This window comes from Bos javanicus, chromosome 19, assembly GCF_032452875.1.
Source record: "Bos javanicus breed banteng chromosome 19, ARS-OSU_banteng_1.0, whole genome shotgun sequence".
In the NCBI taxonomy this organism is placed as follows: domain Eukaryota; kingdom Metazoa; phylum Chordata; class Mammalia; order Artiodactyla; family Bovidae; genus Bos; species Bos javanicus.
Window position 1 is genome coordinate 57,789,314 of NC_083886.1, and position 22,786 is coordinate 57,812,099.

Here is a 22,786-nt window from a genome sequence, read left to right on the forward strand (position 1 = left end):
AAAAGTAAAGTTAGGATTGAAATTCAAGCCAGAGAACTTTATTAAGGAAGGATTCTTTTTAACACTTTGAAAATAAGCGAATTGTTGAAAATGCTAAAAGTTAATTGTAGCATTTTAATTTTTTTTGGCTTGGGAGGAGAGGTTCAAGTGATGGGAGTTATACTGCTGTTTTGGTTAACAGGATAGTTTTGCTAAACACCTTCTTGCTGTGCTTGCATATCCCACGTTTGTGTCTCAGAAGTAGCATATAGTATCTAATTGAACCCAGTCTGTATAGAGTCAGTCCTGTCTGACTCTCTGACCCCATGGATTGTAGCCCTTCAGGCTCTATCCATGGGATTTTCCAGGCAAGAATACAGGAGCGGGTTGCCATTGTGTTCCCCAGCCATTTTCCCAACCCAGGGATTGAACCCCAGTATCTTGTGTCTCCTACATTGGCAGGTGGGTTCTCAACCTCTAGCGCCACCTGGGAAGACTTAATACAAGCTGCTTTTGATCTCAAAAGGTATTAGCAACTTTTCAGAAATAAGAGTATCAAGTTATTTCACTTATTGTTTTTTATGTTTTCATGGAAATTAATTGGGTGATTAGGTTACATTGTATCTAAGGAGGGTGAGGTTGAATGAAACTGGAAGAAGTAAACAGTTCAAGGAGATGAGACTTCAGTCAGTGTGTAATTGTGTAGGGGATTGTGACACAAGGAGGTCTGTAAGATGATGGAATCCCAGGATTTGAGGGAGGCCCTTTGGAAAGTTTTTCCAAGGTCTTTGTGGGGGCTATGAGGGCCAGCTGTGCCGCAGAGGGTTATTTTTGAGTTGGAATGATGCTGCTTTTAAATATGACTGACTGGATCATGGTTTTGCATCAGAATCCCTTGGTGAGCTTTTAAAAAATACCAGTGCCTGGGCCCTACCCCCAGAAATATATTTTCAGTGCAATATGGAACTGAGAAGCATTCTCATAACTCTTGAGAGCCAAGCACCTCATGGTAAAGATTAAATGAGGTGTTTCAGCTGTCTTAACAATCCCTTCCATGTACTGAACTCTTTAATTTTATGTATTTATTTGTCTTAGTTGCATCATGTAGGATCTTTCTTTGAGGTGCACAGACTCAAGTTGGGGCAGAGGGGCTCAGAAGTTGCAGCGTGCTGACACTCTAGTTCTGGCGCACGGGTTTGGAGCATGAGGGCTCAGTGTGGCTCTTGGGCTTAGCTGCTCCATGGCATGTGGGATCTTGGGTCCCTGACTATGGTTCGAACCTGTGTCCCCTGCATTGGAAGGCAGAATCTTAGCCACGACCACCACAGAAGTTCCATGTTTAATTTTAAATAAAAATTATTTTCAGTATGAAGTAAGTTCTCTGCCTGGGTCATCAACTGAATACCGTAATCCCTACCAATTGGCCTGTATTTTCTTTTCATTTCAAAAACTGAATATAATCTTCGTCTCTTTAGGTGTTTGAATAAATACTTAATACTAAATTGTGCCCTAACCAGTCTTAAAGGAAAAACAATCCTCAAGATTTTAATAATTCTCCAATACTTGAGAACCAAAGGACTCATCCACAAGATGCTTCAACATTTTGATTATCTGGGTGATGATTTGAGGGTTAGTCCAGGATTTAGTAAGAAATATATGTGTTTTGTACTGACTGGTATGTGTAGTGGTTAACTAATGGAAATAGTGGAACATAATTAGAACAGAGTATATAAACAGGTTAGGAATTTAATCTGTTATTTGGAATGTGGAGTGTTATTTCCCTGTAAGCAGTGACATGTGACTTAATGTATGTGCTCATTTTAGGATTTCCTACACCCTTAGGGCCTTTGTGAAAAGTCCAAGAATTTTCATGTAATAGTTTTCTTTGCACTAGATGTTTTAAGAAGTATTATGTGACTCGTTTTGCAACAAGTTACAGAATATGGAATATTAAGAATTTTCCCATTTTCTGAGCATAACCTTTTAAGTTACTTGATATTTGTAATTTTTGTAGTTACTTTTGTAAAAGAGGTTAAATTCACCTTAGAACAGGATAGATTGTTTAGATTTTTTTTTTTTTTAGTTAAATAGAAAACTTGGGATTGAGGAAAGAAGACAAAAATCACAATCTTATTCAGCTCTTAGTATGAGAGGAGGAGGAAAAAAATAGGGAAATAGGAACTGTGCTCTTTCTCTTTGTATTTCAGAATGACCAGAGGGCATGTCAGACCTTAGTAGAGTTGCATACCTTTTTGTTTAACTTTGGAGAAGGAGAAGGCAAGAATATAACAAAGCCATTTTCCATATTTGAGGCCTCTAGGTTGGTTCATTTGATTTACTTAATGGCAAATGACTTTTAAGAGAAACTAAACTCCTTGGGCTGTTTTTCTCTCAGTGGCATTGATCTGCCTTTTTCTTTTTTTGTGTGGTGAGGATGCAGCTAAGAAAAGAATGGACAGATGCATACTAAATTTGGCTCTAGGAGTGATGGATGCAGAATGTATGTATGAGTGATATACTTACGGCATGCTGCAATAGGGGATGAAAGTGAAACTTGTACTTGTTGGGCTGTTCGTTAATTAAGTCACTCAACCAAGTTCAAAAGCACATGACAGTATTTCCTTTTAGTAATAAGGAATAGGAAACATTAAGAGTATGTATGAAAGTATGGTTAAACATGTAATTGCTATTCATGTAGATCAGAACTAGATATCTGCAGTGTCATATGGTTCAACCTCATATATGTGTATTGGATCACAGTGAAAGACACTATTCTAAGAGGTTGGTTCAAACCCAATTGCAGAATCTAGGTGGAATAAATTCCAGTAAGGAGACTATGTAGATTGCCCATTTCCTCTGGCATTTTGGATAAATAGGGACAAGTTGAAATTATGGGCACCTCAGTTTACCTGGTAATGGGAAGGCTGGTAACATTCAAGACACAAACAAATGTGTGAGAACGAAGAGATGCTGCTGCTGCTAAGTCGCTTCAGTCGTGTCCGACTCTGTGTGACCCCGCAGCCCACCAGGCTCCCCTGTCCCTGGGATTCTCCAGGCAAGAATACTGGAGTGGGTTGCCATTTCCTTCTCCAAAGCGTGAAAGTGAAGTCTCAGTTGTGCCCAACTCTTAGCGACCCCATGGATTGCAGCCCACCAGGCTCCTCCGTCCATGGGATTTTCCAGGCAAGAGTACTGGAGTGGGGTGCCATTGCCTTTTCCAAAGAGATGGTACATTAGTGCATTTCTTGTGTTTGGTGAAAATTTACTTGTTATCTGTAATAGGCACAAGTAGTGAAGAACAACTAGCAGATTTTTCTATTTTAAGTTGTACATTGCATACTTGGATAAAACTGTCCACACCCTCAGCCACAAATATAAAAAGCAACAGGATTCCTGTCCAAATAAAAATTTATTAGGGCCTTAATCATTTTCTGACATGTTTTAAATAGTAAAGATTTTTTTGCCACATGCTTCAGAACAATAGATTGTGTTCTAAGGAATTTCTAAGAATATTGGGTTTACAAAAACCTGGTGATCCAGTGGTTAAAGATTGAGTTCCCACTGCAAAGGCCACAGGTTTGATCCCTGGTTGTGGAAGTTATGCATGCTGGGTGAAGTGGCCAGAAAAATCCATTGGGACTTCGGTTGAGTGGCTAAGGCTTAGTGATCACGATGCAGGGGGCCTGAGTTCAGTCCCACATGCTGCAACTAAAACTAGGACCTGATGCCAACAAACAAAAGACCCATTGCAAAAGCTGATTGCCAGGCTTCCTGAAGTGAACTAAAATGGAAGACTGGTACAAATGGATATAGTAGGGAAGTGGCAGTTGGGACTGCAGGAAGCTAAAGAGTATTTACTGCTGAAAAAGAAGTGGAGGCCACTGCTCATTCTTCTATTAACTGTATTGAAAAAGCAGGTGAAAATGGACATGCATAGAGGGCAGTGATTTTAAAATTTCATGGACCCCTGAGGTTGTGCAAAAAGAGGAGAGGACCATGTAGGGAGTGGCCAAGGATGGGAAAGCAGAGAGAGCCAGGGTTCTGTTAATCTATTTTATATATTTGGATTCTGCTTCATAAAAGTTTAAAAACACTGCTGTAGGTCCTGAAATAGCTGTGGAATCATTCCTTGTTACAAGATTTCATGTGTCTTCTATTTTTTTAGATTTTTAGGTTAACCTGAGAATTTGAAGCAAATTTCGTATTGATACAGACCCTTGTGTGTATTTTAAAAATCATAATGATAGGCCTTCATGACTTTATAAGCAGATATTCACATCGTCCCATCCTTTTGCATCTTTTGATCTTGATCTGTGTTGATCTTTGGGGGGAAAATGTAATTTGACTAATGTCCCATTTTCAACTTACTTGGTCACCTAAAATCTAAAGCAAAGATTATAGCAGAGCTACTTATCGTATCTTTTACCCCAAATCTCAATTTTGCAGCAGAAAGTGAAGTACGGTAATTGGTCAAAACTATTGTGTTGGCCAAAAATTCTTTGGGTTTTTCCAAAACAGCTTATGGAAAAATCCGAATGAGCTTTTTGACCAACTCATTGTTAAGTATGTGAACAAGTAAATAGGAGGGCTAGTTATTTTGGAAATTTCTGGCAGTATTTACTTTAAAATACAAGTAATGTTCCAAACAGAGCTCAGATGGCTTTAATCAGATGTCTGTTTTATGTGAATTTACTCTTCATAAATCAGACTAGATTAAAAAGGATTCTCTTGGAACTGATTCCTTACCTTTGAAGCGAAGGTTCTCAGCCCAAGCTATATGTATATGAGAACTGTCTGTCTAACTTATTCCAGATATCCACTGCTGTATCTTGTATCCAGAAACCCCCAGAAGCTCATAGATTATTCTGTTACGCAGCCAGGATGGGGTACCTAATCTCATTCCAAATCTTACAGAATAGCTGCTGTTAACCCATTTTACAGATGAAAAACCTGGGATCAAGGGTATAAATGATCTACAAGTGTCTTAAATTGGGAGGAAGTGGAACCAGAACATAGGCTTTCTTGTTTCCAGAGGAAATAAGGCAAGCCAGTGCAAACTCAAAAACTTAGGCGAAAATGGACCCTAAGAGTCAAGTCTAAATCCCTCATTTAACTTAACAAAAGAAAACCATTTGGAGATTGTTTAAAGAAAAATGTGGTTAATTTCCAAGTAAGTCTGATAATAAAAATAGCTATCATGTTGATATGTCAGGACAAGTACCTTACATCCATTACCTCATCCAGTCTTCTCAAGTCTATGGAGTCTAGATACTAGTCTGTCCTTGTTTTGCAAATGAAACAGTGCTCAGAAAAGTTAAGATTTGAGATTCAAACCTGAATTTCTCCTTTAAGACCCTGAGCTCACAGCCACCATATTCCATTACCTCCTAATTAATAACTGACTTTTGAAGAGGGGGTGCATATTCACTAGGTTGGCCTGAGGAGTTTTTTGAGGGGTTTGTTTTTACAGTTTAGGAACTTTAGGTCCAGCCTTTGGAAAGAGATTTTAATCCAAACAAGTGGTATGCTTCATGCTTTCGTGGTAAGCACGTAAACACGACCCAGGCCTTCTGGAAGAGGAGGGCTTGTCTCTGGCTTTTCATGAAAACCCAGGAGAGTGGTTAACCAATACAGATGGCCAGGAAGGAGGAGGCCACACAAAGAGGAATGTAGTTCACTTATAGGAAATAAAGAGATCTGCCTTGAGGAAATAGCGTGACCGGGAAGGCCTCGCCTCATAGTAGCCCAAGACTTTGCTATTATGATCTTATAAACAGTCATTCCTGAGCCCTACAAGTGTGTCTGCATTTGTTGTGGGGATAGATTTACCCAGACAGGTGGAAGAGTCATGACTTAACGGTTATAAACAGCTGCAGAGGCCTGGACTACTCCCGTGGCCTTAGTAGCAGGGATGTGGCCATTCCCCGAAGCCCGGCGTTAACCCGCCCTAAGAACCGGCCCTCCAGTCAGAACGACTGTAATTTTGGTTTAGTGCGTGCGCCACGCGTTACAGCTAAATAGTTATATTAAAATGTGAAGAATTCCCCGTCGTTTTACAAGGGATCATCCCCGTGTGCTTTCTGTTGCTGACTCATAGTGCTGCTGCTTTGGGACTGTCAGGTTCCAGGCAGGACACACAGTAGGTATTCAGTAAACGTGGGTTTGTAGCAGTCGTTTTCCTCTCTTGAGGAGCATGCCCTAGCTACCCGCCATGAGTAAGACAAAATAAATGAATAGTAACGATAAACCTGTCCTCAACTTGGGATTTCCAACTAGCCCAGAGTGAGCTTTTCCTTCTATCAAGGTAACTTTTTTAAGTGACAACGAGCACAACTTGTACGGAGCGCGGGGCAGGTTTGTCTTTTGTCCAATCATCTCCGAGATTTGGGGGTGGGGGAGGGGAAACGTCCCCAGACCTTCCCTGATCAGGAAGGGGGCGGGTTTAGGCTGAGCAGGGCCCGTCTCAGCCCGTCGTCACGCCGCAGGATGCTTGGCACTCCAGGGAGCCAATAGGAGTGAACAGGGTCATTTGAATCGACCAATGCCGCCGGGGTGGGGGCGGGGGCTTGCGAGCCCTATAAAAGCGGCTGTCCGGCTGGCAAGCCGCGGCGGAGGCTCCTGCAGCGGTCGCCGATTGTGGGGTGGAGAGCTCCTCTGCGCCCCTCCGACCTGACCCTTTCAGCGCTCCGCTCCGCGCCAGCCTACCTCGCTCTCCGGCGCCATGACCACCACCACCACCTTCAAGGGCGTTGACCCTAACAGCAGGAACAGCTCCCGGTGAGGCGAGGGGTTTCCGGGGCGGGAGGGCTGCTACCCAGGGGGCCGGGCGGGTCTGGCGGCCGGTTGTTGGCTGTAACGTGCCCGGGGCGCTGCGCTCGCGCCCGGCCGAGTGGCCGGGCTCGGCCACCCGCTCCGCCTTTGTGCGGCCGGCGAGCCTGACGCGCCGGCCCCGCCCGATTCCTGCTCCTCTCCCATTCATTCCTCCCCTGAAGCAAGGGGCTGGGAAGGGCCGGGGCCGCTCGCGCTCGCCGTGCAGCGGGTTTTCGTTAGGCGGGACGTGCTGAGAGGGTTCGCTTTCTGCCTTCTGCGGCGCGGCCGGCTCGGCCCCAGGGCTGTGATCTTGGGCCCCTGGTGTGCGGGTAGCCCGCGGGGCACCTTGATCTGGCCCCATTGTCCCACCCCCGGCCACGCGCTCGTGTCTCTAGCCCCGGAGCAGGTGGGTGGCCCCGCGCCCGGCGTGGCGGTCAGATCCTGCAGCCGCAGCGATCGGGTCCGCCGGGCTCCTGCCCACTCGGGTCCGCCTGGCAGGTGGCATTTGTGTTCGGGCGGGGCTGGTCATCACGATCCCCGCCCCCGTTCGGGACCCAACCGTAAACCCTCCGCCAAGTGCCTCCCCTCTGCTAACAAAGGAAAGACCCCTGCTCCTTCCCCTCCCGCGCCCACCTCCGAATGGGAGGGGGAGCGTGTCGTTCCAAGTGGGTTTTCTGCGCTCAAACCTTCGGACCTCGGTCTTCGCATCCCACCTCTTTCGCTTCCCCCTTTGACGTTTGCCAAATGAGTTCACCTCTGGCCCGGGTTCCCGGCTGGATGGAGGAGGTTTCCAGTTCTTGGGCGGGGCCCGAGACATCCATTGTCTCTTCCGTACTATCTCCACCTGCGCAGCCCGAGCCTTTCTGGCCACTCATGCCACTGCAGCCAGGCAAGGGGACCCTGGGCACGGTGTGTGGACTGGGAGGGCCTCTCATCCGAGCCCTTGCCTAACTTGGTGGAAGGCTTTGGATGCGGTGGAAGATGTCCACATTGTCTCGGCTAATTGCACGCAGGCTGTTCTTAAAGGTGGGACACAGGCGTCTCTGGGATCCTGCCCAAGGCGTGGAGGCAGTTTAGATTCCACTTTTTCTGAGCCTCTCTTCCTCACAGATCACGACCCGCCGTCATATGTGGGCAGCCTTGGGGTCCTGGGCAAGCGGCACAAAGGGAGCCATTTTGTGGGGCTAAGAAGACAGCCGTGAAAGAGCAGTGTCTCACAGGGGTTGGAGTCCTTGGGGACAAAAAGCAGGCCTCAGCAGTGAGGCTGAGGAGGTAGTGTTGGAAATGACATTCTTCTTCAACTCTTTGGTTGCCTTTTCAAATGTAGAAAAGAATGGGAAAGATTTTAAAAACTAAATCAATGTGCTGCTCGGAGGAAGGGGAACTTGAGTAGATAGACCTACGCAAACCCTGGTCACTCCCTCTTCTCTTGTCATCCTTCCAGTGAGATTTTTTTTTTTTTTCCCAGAGGACACTGGAACAAACTGAACCTTGGTTTTTCATTTTGTGCCCTGAGGTCAGCTTTATGGTGGCCAGAGTGTAGTGACTGGAATATGAAAACTCAAGCATTCTATTAAAAAAATCAGAGGTTTTTATCCTTTGGGGTTGAGCACAGTTTAGTGCTGAATTCATAGAGAATTTAAGTAACCAGGTCAAATGAATCCTCACACTAGTTTTTTCATTTGTAGCTTTGAAATGTGAGACATTTCTTGGCTTTTGGTTTTGCAAAATAAATGTTTTAACCCCCTTTTGTCATCAGTTTTCCTCCAATATTGTTATCTTAAGACTCTATGTAGCATTGTCCTTTTATTTACTTCTACCTTTCCTTCTCACCTAATTGTCTTAAACTTCTTTTCTTCAGTAACAGTTTCCTGGTTCCATAAACACATTATAAATTTAGTCTGGTAGGGAATGATCTGCAAAGCTCATATTGGAACTCTTGGATTTAAAGAGATAAGAAAGAAAAAGAGTACTTTTTTGAAAATTGCTACCCGCAGTTCATGGACACATTTTTGTTGAGTCTCAGATATGTAATTCTGATCTCATTATCGTAGTTCAGGAAGAATAGCAGGATCTTAGAAAATAAAATTGAAATAATTTCTCTTATGATCCAAATCCTTTGTTTGGGGATGTCTCGCTGTTACAAATGGGCTCCACAACACTGACGTCATTGGAGTAGGTAGAACCTGCTATTGCAAGAGGGACACAGACCTTTAAAAAGTTGGGCTCATCAGAGCTTTGACTTTCTTTTCTAAGCTGGTGATCAGATTGTAGTGTCTTTTTTCTTTTTTTAAGGTCAAAAAAAAAAAAATTCCTGGCCTATTAGGATTTTGAAGATTTTCATCTGGCTGAAATAATTCATGAGAATTTAATTATGATAGTAAGGAGAATCAGTCTAATCTCTGGGGAATGAAGGGGATGACAGTGAAGCAAGTTAATTTTATTTTTTGGGGGGATCTTAGTTCCCCTACCAGGGATCAAACCCATGCCCCTGCATGCATGGAGCCTGAACCGCTGAACCTCCAGGGAAGTCTCTGAAGCAAGCTAATTTTGATTATAATATTTCAAGTGTCTGTTGATTTGACATACAAATGATAAAAACCTAGTCACTTCTGACTTTAACATGGAGAATGACTATTAAGAATTTGTAACATACTTTTAATTATTATTTAAACAATTTTATTAGCAGACCCAAAATTATAAGAGGTATGCCTGAACATGATTTCTTAATTCATTTAATGAATTTAATCTGAGTGAATATTTAATATGGGAGACTTAAAACAGTAGGCTTTTAAATGTTGTTATAAAAGCACACAATGGATTTCCTCCACCCCCACCCCTGGAAAATAATAATGACATTTTAATTTAGTGTAAATTGAGTACTGAATTTTACTATGGAGAGACATGAATATTAGATTTTGGGAAAGATGCTACAGGACCTATATAAGAAATATATTCAGTCTAGAAAACATGAAAAGCAATCAAAACACCAACTATATAGGTTTGTAGTTTAAAGAGAAAATGGTATTGAGTGATTTCCCCTACTTCACTTTGAGCCCTTTTTATGTGCCTGCCAGGGCGGGAGGATTTGGGGTTTGGCCCCATCTCTGTCACTTAACTAAAGTTGGGCAGTTCATTTAGAACTTCTCTGGGCCTGACTTTGTTCTTTTAAAAAATGAGGCTGTTTGTTGAACTAGACAGAGCAGAGCCCAGTGTACTACCACCCTATAGCCAAGTCCAGCCGGCACCTGATTTTTACAAGTATAAATGGCTGAAAAAGGCCAGAAGAAGTATCTTTCATGACTTATGAAAATGACATGAAAATCACATTTGTGTCCACAAATAAAGCTTTATTGGGACATAGCTGCCCTCATTCATCTTCGTGTTGCCTGTGGCTTGCCTCTGTGCTGTTATGGAGTTGAATAGCTGCAAAAAACCTAGTGACCCACAAGCCAAAAGTAATGACTGGTCCTTTACAGAAAGAACTGGCGGCCAGAAAGAGAGGGTCTCTAACATTCTTTCCTCTCTGTGTCCTACTGCTTATTCCTCAAGGTCATGGAGGGCTTCCTGGAAGAGGAGAAGGTTTAAGAAATGGGCTGGATTCTGAAACAGTCACCGAGGAAAGGGTGGAAAGTGCTCTGGGCAGGAGGAAATATGGGAGTAAATATTCTGAGGTGGAGATAAGGCAGAACAGTTCACGGAACAGGGAAGAATGTGGCCTGACTGGGTTGGAGAAGATGGTGAGAAGTAGATACAGTTGAGAGGGGAAGTCTGAGCAGTTTGCTTCTGTTCTGCTTAGGCCTAACCAAGCCTGCATCTGCAAGTTTACTTGTACATATGTCTGCTTATCTACTTAGGAAAACATGGAAGTAGAACCCCCTCCCTGGTTCACAGAAGATGCAAATTTAAACACTTGATACATTTTATCAAAATGGTCTGTAGAAAGTTTGTGCAGATTTATATTCTCACACTTCAATTCACACCGGAAGTTGGCTTTTTTTTTTTTTCATCTTTACCAACTTAATAAGCAAAAAAATACTCTTTTGTTTTAGGTTTCATTTATTTGCTTGTGAATTTGAATTTTTAATGTTTAGAGACTACCCATATTTTTAATTGTCTGTTAGTACCTTTTGTCCATTTTTATTTCTCTCATGATTGTTTTAATTATTTTAAAAGCGATTCTATCATCCTTTGTCAAATATGTGTATTTCTGCCAAGTTTAATCTGTCCATTTTTCATGGTTTCTGGCTTTCATCTTGTGCTTAGAAGGAAAGTCTTCATGACTAGAACCAGATTCGTACATGTTTTCTTCCAATATTTTTGTCTAAGGCTTTAAATTTAAATATTTGACCTAGCTGGAATTTCTTGTGGTAAATGAAGTGAGTTAGGAATATATATTTGGTTTGTTCCTTTAATCAAAATGACTGGCCAGTTAATGCATCACAGTTCTCCCTACTGAACTAAATAAAATAGTCCAGTGGTGGTCTTTGTGAGCTAGGACTCTTGACAAAATCCCCCATTGTCGGAGAAGTTGGTAACAGAATCTCAGTAGTTGATAAAACATAGTAAAAATAAGTAGATTGATGGGACTTTCTTGGTGGTCTAGTGGTTGGGATTGTGTGCTTCCAGTGTGCTGGGGGCGCTGCAGGTCTGATCTCTGGTGGGGAACTAGGACCCCACATGCCGTGCGGCGCAGACAAAAAGAAAATCAGTAGATTTGAACAACTCAATTAATAGGCTTTATCTAGTAGACATATAGAACACTGGCAAGTATATGTTCCTTTCAAGCAGATACAGAAGATTTAAAAAATGAACCACCTATTAAGGAACATGTCACATAGACCCCATCTGTATTATAATGAAAAGCTGGAAATCAGACTAGAAAGACCTATGTTTGCAAATTTACAAATGTACTTTTAAATAATTTATGGGTCAAAGAAGAAAATAATGGAAATGAGAAAATATTTAGAATGGGAACAAAAATCACAACTTGGGGATGCCTCTGGAGGGATACTTAGAAGAGAATTTTTATCTAAAGTGTTAAATTTGAGGGTTCAGGATGGGGAACATGTGTATACCTATGGCAGAGTCATGTTGATATATGACAAAACCAATACAATATTGTAAAGTTAAAAAAGAAAAAGAAAAAAAAAGAAAAACAATAAAGTGTTAAATTTTTCCTATCCTTTCAAATATAAGGAGCTGAGTTTACAAATGACAACTGGATTTATCTGGAAACTTGAATGAAACGGACACCTTCCTAGAGAAATGTTTCTTACTCAAAATGACTTAAGAAATAGAAAAATAGACCACTCCCATCACCATAAAGGAACTGAATCTATGGTTAGGACATCTTCCCATGAAACCATCTCCATTTTCTATGTTTTGAGTAGCGACAGGACAAATGAAATTGAGTGTTTTCATGGAGGGGACAAATTGGTCAACCTGTGTCCGGAAGATCTGGAAATGGGCAGGTGCCGTATTTCCCTGTCAAACACAAGAGCTATATAGATGGTGTCTAGAGGTTCATGGGTGTAGAGCATGTCATGGTTAACACTTAACTCTTGATTGACTCTCCTTGTGACTGGTCACTCACGACGGTTAGTGAGAATAGTGAGGTACGCGTGTATAAACAGGGCTTATGAATGATGCTGAGACGGGAGAGACAATAACGAGCTTTCCTTGGGCTTCTAAATTGGTCAAGTTTATTTTTATATGTATTTTCTTCCATTTAAACATTTTTGTTGGAAATCAAAATGGAAACTTTTTTTTAAAATAAATAACAAGATGTGCTTCTAAACTTCTTTGCAAATGTGTCCAGCTGGGCCCAGCAGACAGGATCCATAGGCTCAGGCCTTTTCCCTTTGGGGTTGCCAACCAGCCTGCTGCTGGTGCTTTAGGACTGTTTCAGCTGCCTGGTGCGGTGCACAACCTCACCACCTTAAGGTCCATCGTTGAATTTATACCACGTTGGAATCAATTCCTATTTTCCCATTAACAGTTCTCTTTTGTGGGGGGTGGGGGTGTGGATTGAATGGGTGGGGGAACTGAAATGAAAGGTGTTTGAAAACGTGTACCAGGAAACGTCTTGATCTGATCTGAAACTGACATTTCGCCATCATTTCTAGGGTTTTGCGGCCTCCTGGCGGTGGATCCAATTTTTCATTAGGTTTTGATGAACCAACAGAACAGCCTGTGAGGAGGAACAAAATGGCCTCCAGCATCTTTGGGACACCTGAGGAAAATCCCCCTTCCTGGGCCAAGTCGGCAGGTACTCCTAGTCTCTGTGATCAGTAGTCAAGGGGTGGACCCAGCAGGACCACAGCAGCTGGTTTTGTGCTGCTGAGTAACATCTAGCTTAATCATGGGAAACAACCATTAAAGCCTGTCATGGGAGGAGAGACGGGGGCTAAGACGGGGGAGATGCTGGGAGTCGGTGTGGTGGCTAAGAACAAGGAGAGCCGTCAGGCTGGCTTATGTGGCCCCTTAGCATTTTACTAGCCGTCACTCCCTGACACTGTTGGCTCGTGTTGTCATGTGACGCGAACACAGGGAATAGTGGCGCGCTTCAGGTCTTTCCCTGGTAGTCCTCATGAAAGTGTATTTTGATTCAGGTGCCAAGTCTAGTGGGGGCAGGGAAGATGCTGAGTCATCTGGACCCCAGAGAAGGAATTCTTCTGAAGCGAACTCTGGAGACTTCTTAGATCTGAAGGTCAGTGCAACAGTACAGGGGGAGAGACGGGCTTTGAGGTTTATGCCCTTTAGAAATGAAATTCTCACATCACCCCCCGCCCTTCCTCCACTGTACTAAGACTTGCCATTGGAGTTTTGGGGTTTGTTTTTTGTTTTTGCCTTAACCACTAAATTTTTATTGAATTTTTATTATAACATTAAAAAATACAGTATTAGTAAGTAGAAATACAGAGTAAAGAGAAAACAGCATAAATGGGGAGGGGTGGGGAGGTGGGGCAGGGGTAAGGAGGCCACCAACAGGGGCATAAGCATTGTTCTTAGTCATCACTTTCCTGTAACTTCCATGAGTCTTTCCCATCCATCATCATCAATATCACTCCAGCGACAGTTTATCAAAGGGCATCTGTCTATCCTAACTCTCTAAAGGCTTTGCTTATGATCTCAATCCCTGGAGTTAATACCCAGGACAAAGCGCCTCTATTAAATTATTTATCCAATCATCCCTGAACTTTTTCTCCCACTAGGTTTTTATCCACTGGAGTTTTATTATGTAGGTAATTAGGGAAGGGACTGACTGTACTGCTGATGGAAGGTTGATAGAGTAGATCAGGAAAATGAGTTCACGTGACCTTGGTCTGTTCATGTGTGTCTGCTACCAGTTGGCTTAGTCTTTATCCTTCAGTAGTGATTTTTGAAACCGCATCACTCGCACTTGCTGTGTATGTCACACATGGTAGCATTATCTGAGCTCAGGGATGTTTCGGTTGTTGGCAAGTGTTGCCTGTTGTTTTGAGCTGAACTGCAGGAGGCTGTCGGAGAAGGCAATGGCACCCCACTCCAGTACTCTTGCCTGGAAAATCCCATGGATGGAGGAGCCTGGCAGGCTGCAGTCCATGGGGTCGCTAGAGTCGGACATGACTGAGCGACTTCACTTTCACTTTTCACTTTCATGCATTGGAGAAGGAAATGGCAACCCACTCCAGTGTTCTTGCCTGGAGAATCCCAGGGACGGGGAAGCCTGGTGGGCTGTATGGGGTCGCACAGAGTCGGACACGACTGAAGTGACTTAGCAGCAGCAGCAGGAAGCTGTAGCATGGTGTTACCATTGGTTGTCTGCAGCTGAGCACGGCCCCTAGGCCCCAGGTGTGTGTCTGGAAAGCCTGGTGGGATGTCCCCGAGTGGGGACCTCAGGGCACATGGAGATGGCAGCCGCCTGAATGAGGGGAGACCGGTAGAAGGGCTTTGGAATTGATGAAGGCCCTTCAACAGCTAGATTAGGAAGAAAGGAAAGGGGGTGGAAAGATAGGTTTACCAGTTTCCCGTTCTGATAAAAGCTACTCTGAAGTGCTAACTGATATTAGGTCATCAGTGTCAATGTTAAGGTTTTTGGTGTTCTGACCATGTTACTAGCACTGGGGCAAGTTATCCAGTAGCATTTTTTTTTTTTTTTGGGTCCAGTAGTGTTTTTGTGTAGCATTGTTCCAAGTTGAATGAAGGCTGCTTATTGTAAAGGGCACCTTGACCTTGAACTTGACTACATCAAAACAAAATTTGACATCTGTCTTCAGACGGACAGTAGCTTCTCTGAACTATGATTGTTTTATTTGTATGTGGCCAAATTAAAATCTGAAGTAAATTTTTAACTTTTTTCTTTGCCAGGGAGAAGGTGATGTTCATGGTGAGTATGTCTGAAAAAAGTATGCCAGTTTCTGGCTCTGTAAATGTTAGAATAGACTGGAATTTTGATTCAAGTCATGTCCTGGGGAAAGAGGCTGGCTGGAGAGTGAACCTGGCTGAGGCCCAGGGGCCAGCGTCCATCCTCTAAGGGGAGAGGAAAGCAAAACGGAAGCTAGCAAGCACGGCCAGCAGCGAGAACAAGGCTGGAAACCTCCCAAAGCTTTCAGAACAGACGGATGTCAATCAGGTTGGTATTTGTTACACTCAGTGAGAGCTTCTTAGTAACCGTCTCTGGCATCGCAAGCTCAGACCTCAGCATGAAATTTACAGTTTGATTTTCTACTGACGTGCTTACTCAGTAAGACACCGGTAACCCTGTGATCTTGTGAATGATGACTTTAGCGGGCAGGTGTAAATTTTCAGTTAGCATCCATATCATCAAATTATAAGTGGAAAAGAGCTGTAATCATTTAATCATTTAAAATCTTTGAAGTATTTATTGGCACTTCTTTAACAAGTGCCAGAGAATCGCTGGCACCTGTGATGTGGGGTTTATGTGTGTTTGGCCTGCAGCCGTCAGGTTCAAGTTGACCCTGTGACACGCAGCCGGCCTGGGACGAAGCCGCTCCTTCAAGGCTTTTTTCTGCCATTACATTTGGCGAGTCAGTCTTCCAGGAAAACAGAAATTCCTGTTCGGTTGTCTCGTTGTCTCTCGCTGGGCGTGAGGGGAGGAGAATCTTCTGAACCATTGTGAACTTTACCTGGGTTTTCCCTCCGCAGACAGATTGCTTCTCATTGGACTGAAGGTGTATTGGTTTCTGTTTCTGTCTAGCTTGTTCCATTTAAAAAGATTGTTCTGGAGGTTCAAAGAAAAAAAAAAAAATCTAGACTTTTTGATTCCGCTGCTTTTTGTATTCAGAAATACTTCCAATGTCAGACCTTATTTAGCAAGAATAATAAGTTATCTTTTTTTAAAATATAATTTTATTTATTTTTGGCTATGCTGGGTCTTGGTTGCTGCACGGTTTTTGTCTGGTTTCAGGGGGAGACTGTCGTCTAGTTGAGGTGATCAGGCTGCTCACTGCGGCGGCTTCTCGTTCTGGAGCTCAATAGTTGTGAGCTCTCAATTTGGAGCTCTGTTGTTTGGGCTCAGTAGTTGTGGCGCGGGCTTAGTTGTTCCACATCGTGTGGGATCTTCCCCGACCAGGGATCAGAGCCTTGTCTCCTCTTTACCACTGAGCCCCCAGGGAGGCCCAAGAAGCAGCTAATCTTTATTCACTAATTTTGATCAATGAATAGAATTACAAATTTGGGGAGCCCAGAGCAGTATGTGAGAGCCTGAAGTTATGAAAATACATGTTATTTGTCCTGCTAATAATGAATTCTCTCAGCCTCTCCTTTGGGGTCGGCCTGCCTTCACACCTTGAGGGTGTACTATTCTGTGTTTGCCGAATAAAACTCTTGAGCTGTAACTGAAAAAAAAAGAAAAAGTTCTCTCCCCCACCCCCAGCTCAGTGTAACAGGCCCTTCAGGTGAGTGGCACAGGCAAGTTGTACAGTGTGACAAGTCCTTCCTCAGTTTGGCACCTGATTATTCTCTCTCCTGACTGCTGCTACTTTTAGCTTGTCTGCCATAAAATGACAAGGGGCGTGACGATTCAGACCATGTCTGGTGAGTAAAAATCAACCCCAGTTCTGTCGGCAACTTCAGTGCAAGGCTGATCAGTTCTGCTCAGTTAAATCAGATCTTGCTTGGATATACTGCCTTCATCTTTTGGATAATTAAACACAAGAATGTCTATACTGAGGACTTTGGAAATCTTGAAGAAAGAGGGAGAAGGTCCAGGAAGCTTGGGCAGAAGTCCTTACCTGTCTTCGGGCAAGTCTGTTGGGTTTTCTAGAAGTTCTAGTTTTGTGATCCTTAGATGAGTCGTTTTTTTCTCTTCTGACGTTGCTGTCTGATCAGTTACCTTACTGGTATGCCAGAGAAGACAGACAAGTAAGGAGTATATAGGATGTATATTATGGCAGAAGCCATAATTTTGTTTAAAAAAACAAAAACATCTTTTAAATTACTGGATTCAGTAGACAAAAGATCTCTGTCAAGTCCCATAAAAGTTTCTAAAGCCTTTACTCTCAATTCCTATGCTTATCACAGACTCAAGGAAGTAACAAGCCAGCCTCCATCTTCTCTGGCCAGAGTATTTCTGACTGGACAAGTGAGCATTTAGGCCAAGGCCCGCGGTTGTGTAGTCTCCATGGGTGCTTTTTTCCCTCCCTTTTCCCTTTTGGCTTCTTGTTCCCCAGTTGTGAAAGACAGAACGGCTCTGTTCGTAATGATAAAGGCAACCGTGAGACTGGTAGGAATGAGCTTGTTTATCTAAAAATCATTTTATGGAAATCAACTACCCTGCAGGGTAACATTGGTGTCTGTCTGAAGGGTTCCTCAGCTTGGTGGCCCAGATGGTGGAGAATTCAGTTAGATCCTGTCCAGTGGGGAGGCTGTGTCCTCGCAGCAGAAATGAAACAGCTTGGATTGATACGCTGTTCAGGCGGAGTTCGTGGTCTGTATTCGTCTATCTTGGATGGCTTTAAAACATGGGCTCTTGGGTTTTGTTTGTATTTGCAGTAGGTTGGACATACTTCCCTAGGTTATTTAAGGGCGCCTGTCGGAGGACTTGGGTACTGTGTGGTGATGCGTTTCGTCCTGTCTCTTGTGCAACGGGAAGCTAAGGGCTACCCCTTCTCGCCAAGCTTTGGTTCATAACTGAGTCTATCATCTTGGAAAGCGCGTACTACATTTTTACCTATAGTTGAATAGTATAGAACATTATATGCCTTAGAAGTCAGTTCTATTAAACAGTCCAAAAATACATGAAATGAAATGTTTAAAGCAGCAGTAGCATATTTCTGAGATGTTATGTTTCTGATCTGAGACTTCCTCCTTGAACTTCTCTGTTTCAGTCAGCTGAGTGAAAACTTAGTACAAGTGGATGTTTAATGTTCAGTCTGATGAGGAACTTTTTTTTTAATGAGTAATTTTTTTGGAGTTAGTACTTTGCGTTGGTGTCTAATATGAGTGCTTACAAAATTCTTACATAGCATATGTCATAACCAGTATTTCTGCTTCGCTGCTCCAGGGTTTTGGAACTTCTAATCTAGGAGGAAATAAACGTCTTTAAACCTTAAGGTAGTTTTTCTTCCAATTCTTAGAAATATCTTAGTTTTTTATACTAAAGGTGCCTCTGTGTGATTATTGCAAGGTAGGTGTTAGAATATGCAACAGAATTTAAGATTTAACACCGAAATGAAGAGAGCTGGCTTTTTTTTTTAATTAAAGTCTGACATGCCTTAAACTCTTCATAAAAATTACCTTTTGCAGAAAATAATGCATTTTTTTTCTTTTGCAATTACTCTTGAATTTGAATCAGTGGCAACAACCTGGTTAAGGATTCCTATATGCTGACTGAGGATTTCACAAGTCAATCTGGGAATCAGTCAAGCAGTATCTAGGACTGGATGTGTTGGATGATAATAACACTGGTTCTTAAGACTTTAATGAGGAAAGGGCAGGGTTGATATGATGGGAGTAACTGGATTAAGATAATTAACCATTGGTGGGTGGGGTGGAGTCTTTAATAAACGTCTGTACTGCTGGTTATTATATGGTTTCTAAAAAGTCAGCCTCACTCATTAATCATGGAAACGTTAACACATGACAGAATTAAATAATATTTTTTCACCCGTCACTTAGCAGATATTAAGTTGAGGTGGTTATCAAGTGGGGGAAGTGGGCAGATGTGAGGAGAGGATGTTCTGACGTGGGCGGTAGAGTGGACCTGGGAAGGAGTGGACACCGGCAGAAGGCGCCCAGCCTCTGTTCACACTGAAGACGACAGCACGTGTCCCCCGGGCCCGTGTTCCAGAGTACACGCGTTGCGGTTTCAGAATGGTCAGGCTGGTTTCACTTTTTGGCTGTCAGCAGAGGATTAATCATATATACTGTATTTATACTAGAAAGCAGTGAATTGAGCAAGATGAAGTGTGACCGTGTGTATGTGGTTTAGTTGCTCAGTCATGTCTGACTCTTGTGACCCCATAGACTGTAGCCCTCCCAGGCTCCTCCGTCCACGGGATTTCTCCGACAAGATTACTGGAGTAAAGTGGGTTGCCATTTCCTCCTCCAGGGGATCTTCTTGCCCCAGGGACTGAACCTGAGTCTCCTGCATTGCAGGCGGATTCTTTAGCACTGAGCCACCAGGGAAGCACCTGACCATGTGTATAAGTGGGGGTAAATTTCCAAAAGGTACAAGTTGATATCAATTATGTTAAATACAATAAAAACAAGATCGCCTGTGATATGCTGGAAATAAAATACACAAAGCTGACGTAAAATAAATGGACTAGAGGAATGCACACTAGTAGTAGGGCCTCTGGAAGTAGGGAGAGGAGACCCACCCAGAAGTTGAGAGGTGGACCTGGAGCTCATCTGGAATATTCACACTGAAAACATTTATGTCGCCATGTATTATGTAATTTAGGGGGACACGCGGCAGAACACTAACAGTGGCTGGTGCTGGATAGTGGCCACGTGCCAATTGTTTTTTTCTTTATAGCTCTAGGCATGGTTTGAACCATCCTCCAAAGGCCCTCCAAAAAGCTTAGACTCATCTTCACTGGGAATAGTTATTAGTCTTAATTTCATTCTGTTTTCCTAGAAAACGTGGACACAGACTTGCAGGCCAGCCTGGGGCAGAGCGAGGAGAAGCCTGTGCCCGCTGCCCCTGTGCCCAGCCCAGTGGCGCCGGCACCTGTGCCATCCCGGAGAAACCCCCCTGGCGGCAAGTCCAGCCTCGTCCTGGGTTAGCTCCGTCTGCCCCGAACTCTGTCGTTCTGTTCCTTTGTTTTTTCCATGCTTGTGAACTGCACAACTTGAGCCTGACTGTACATCTTTTGGATTTGTTTCATTAAAAAAGAAGCACTTTATGTACTGCTGTCTTTTTATTTTATTTTTATTTTTTGGAAGAACAGGTTCTCTGTCTGTCCTGATTCCTCTGGGTCTGTAGGCCTTGGCATGAGTGTTTTCTAGTAGTAGATTGGAGGGAAAGCTTTGTGACACTTAGTACCGTGTTTTTAAGAACAAACCATTTGGTTCAGATGTGTTAGAGGATCTTTTGTACTGAGGTTTTTAAAACCCCTTTTTTGGTCAGCTTTACTTGGGTTTACCAAGCCTGGATCGGACAGACCAGTGAACAGTCCACAGGCGCTGTCCCTTCAGGCCCCCAAACAAAGTTGTCTTGATGCTGAAACCTACCTGGTGTTGCCCTAACTTGTCAGTGCCCTTTGCTAAAAAGCATCTTCCTGTGCCATACGGAGCGATAAAAGGCCTGTGCCCTATGCCTTGCCACCTGCAAAGCAAAAAAAAGTAAAACAAAAAATTGCCTTTTATTTCTGAACCTTAAGATATATTTAAGCCAGATACTTAACATGACTGGCTGAGCAAAGCCTGCTGCTCCCACACAGAGGAAGGCTTGATGTTCACTCAGACTGATGAATTCCAGGTGGTGAAGCAGGGGCGGGGTCTTCATGGGGCAGGGACCCGCTGGGGGCAGTGCTCTTCTTAGATAACTTGAAGCTGTGTGCATGATGCTGGTGCTTGACCATGAAACGAAAGTCTCATCCTTAAAATGTGTGTTGTACTTCACAATCCTGGACTGTTGCTTAAAGTAAACGATGTACAAATTTTGAAACACTGTGTCCTGTGTCATCTTTTTGAGATTGTTTCCGCAATTCTACCTGCTTAGTTGCTTTTTTTCTTTGTTACTAACAATCCTGCTAGCCAATGATTTGATGAGCCCTTGGAATTAAAACAGACGTAAGGAAGGCCTAGAGAGAAGTGGGCTTCTCTCTAAAGGAAACAGGTTTAAAGTCAGCGTGAGTTCAGAATGCCAAAATGAACATTAAGTAACATCTGGTAGTAAAAGACAGGAATAATACAGATACCTGGCTTCCAGAACAATTATTAGCCAGTACACTTTGGACTCCTCTACCACTTATCCTCCTTTGCTGGGTGATAACATTTTAAGTTCTCTCATGCCTACAGGATGCCTCTCGATGGTGGGTGATCAAAGAAGAGGGCTCCAAAGAAAAGGGTCATGTAGCCAGAAGGGGACAAGGTCATCTGAGTCCTGTCAAGTGATACAGGAGACAGGAGATTGGAGAAGGCACACTGGGTTCTAGGGAGAAGGTTCCAGATCGAGGTATTAAATGTCCAAACCGGGCGCTGTCCGATGGCTTTCTCGGTGTACCTGTGCCTCATCGGCAGCGTTCCTTGGGCTTGTCATTTGGAAGCTCGATTCCTAACTTTAAGAGTTTTGGGTACTTCCTTGGTGGCCCAGTGGCTAAGACTCCGTGCTTTCAAGGGGGCACTGGTTGGGGAACTAAGATCCTAGGGGCGTGCCCAAAAAGTTAAAAAAAAAAAAAAAGACTTATGAAACTGGTCACCTTTAACCACCCCTGACCATAGTTGAAATGACTTAAGCCTGGTGTGTAACCACCAGCTCATTTGACTTAATAAGCATCTCTTTGGGAAGAAAAAGGGTTATCATAGGTTGTGGGGGTGTTTTTCTTATTATTTTGCAAAACGAGCAGCTGTGCTATACGATTTTTCCAGTTTCACTAAAACAGATTAATCCTACAAATAACCTGAGTGAAGGTTTCTGTTCGAACTAAAGAGGCAGGAAACCTGCACCCTTCTCTCTCAGTTACTAGACAGACCTGGGAAAAACAGCTCCCCGATTTGTCATAACTGTAACTTGGCTTTAGTTCTCTATGCTATGAAGCTAAGTGCCTAGTCCAAAAGTGTTGTGAAGGAGTTCTGCCAGTCATTTTGGTACTAATACAGGTTTTTAAAATCCTTCATAAACATGTTTGCTAAGGGTGTTGAATTTTTCCCCTTAGAAAGCTTATGGTTTAGAAAGTGAAGTTGAACTTAAAATGATGATGGCAGAAGAGTCCGCATTTTGATGACAGTCTCGGTTTTTTACACAGTTATGTGACTTAAGTGGCTTGGTATTTATTCTAATACCTAGTCTCCTTCAGAGAAGGCAATGGCACCCCACTCCAGTACTCTTGCCTCCCACGGACAGAGGAGCCTGGTGGGCTGCAGTCCTGGGGTTGCTAAGTGTCGGACATTGGCTGATGCGACTTAGCAGCAGCAGCAGCGGTCTACTTCTTAAGCGTTTTAAAATTAGATCACCAGGCTTCCCTTCCTGATGCTTCTGTTCCATTTAGAAGTACTGGGGTGTTCAGACCCAATGGAACAGAAGCATCAGGAAGGGGAGGGATATTCAGGTGGGGAGCGACAGGAAGATGGGTCAGTCACTCAAATCTGAATCTAGTTTGTAGTAAATACAGTTACATGTGAGCTTCCCTGGTGGCTCAGATGGTAAAGAATCCGCCTGCAATGCGGGAGACCTTGGTTTGATCCTGGTTTGGGAAGATGTCCTGGAGGAGGACATGGCAACTCACTCCAGTATTCTTGCCCAGAAAACCCCATGGACAGAAGAGCCTGGCGGGCTACAGTCGATAGGGTCGCAGAGTTGGACTCGACTGAGTAACTAAGCACA

General features: G+C 43.4%; 1 protein-coding gene across 1 annotated transcript; it reads left to right on the plus strand.

Annotated features, from left to right (window-relative positions):
• The first annotated feature begins 6,559 nt into the window (after positions 1-6,559).
• On the plus strand, positions 6,560-20,144 carry JPT1 (Jupiter microtubule associated homolog 1). Its single transcript, XM_061392869.1, has 5 exons — positions 6,560-6,756; positions 12,918-13,060; positions 13,404-13,501; positions 15,142-15,160; positions 19,877-20,144. The coding sequence occupies exons 1-5, from the start codon at positions 6,701-6,703 to the stop codon at positions 20,023-20,025; spliced, it is 465 nt and encodes a 154-aa protein (XP_061248853.1). The 5' UTR covers positions 6,560-6,700; the 3' UTR covers positions 20,026-20,144.
• The last annotated feature ends 2,642 nt before the right edge of the window (positions 20,145-22,786 follow it).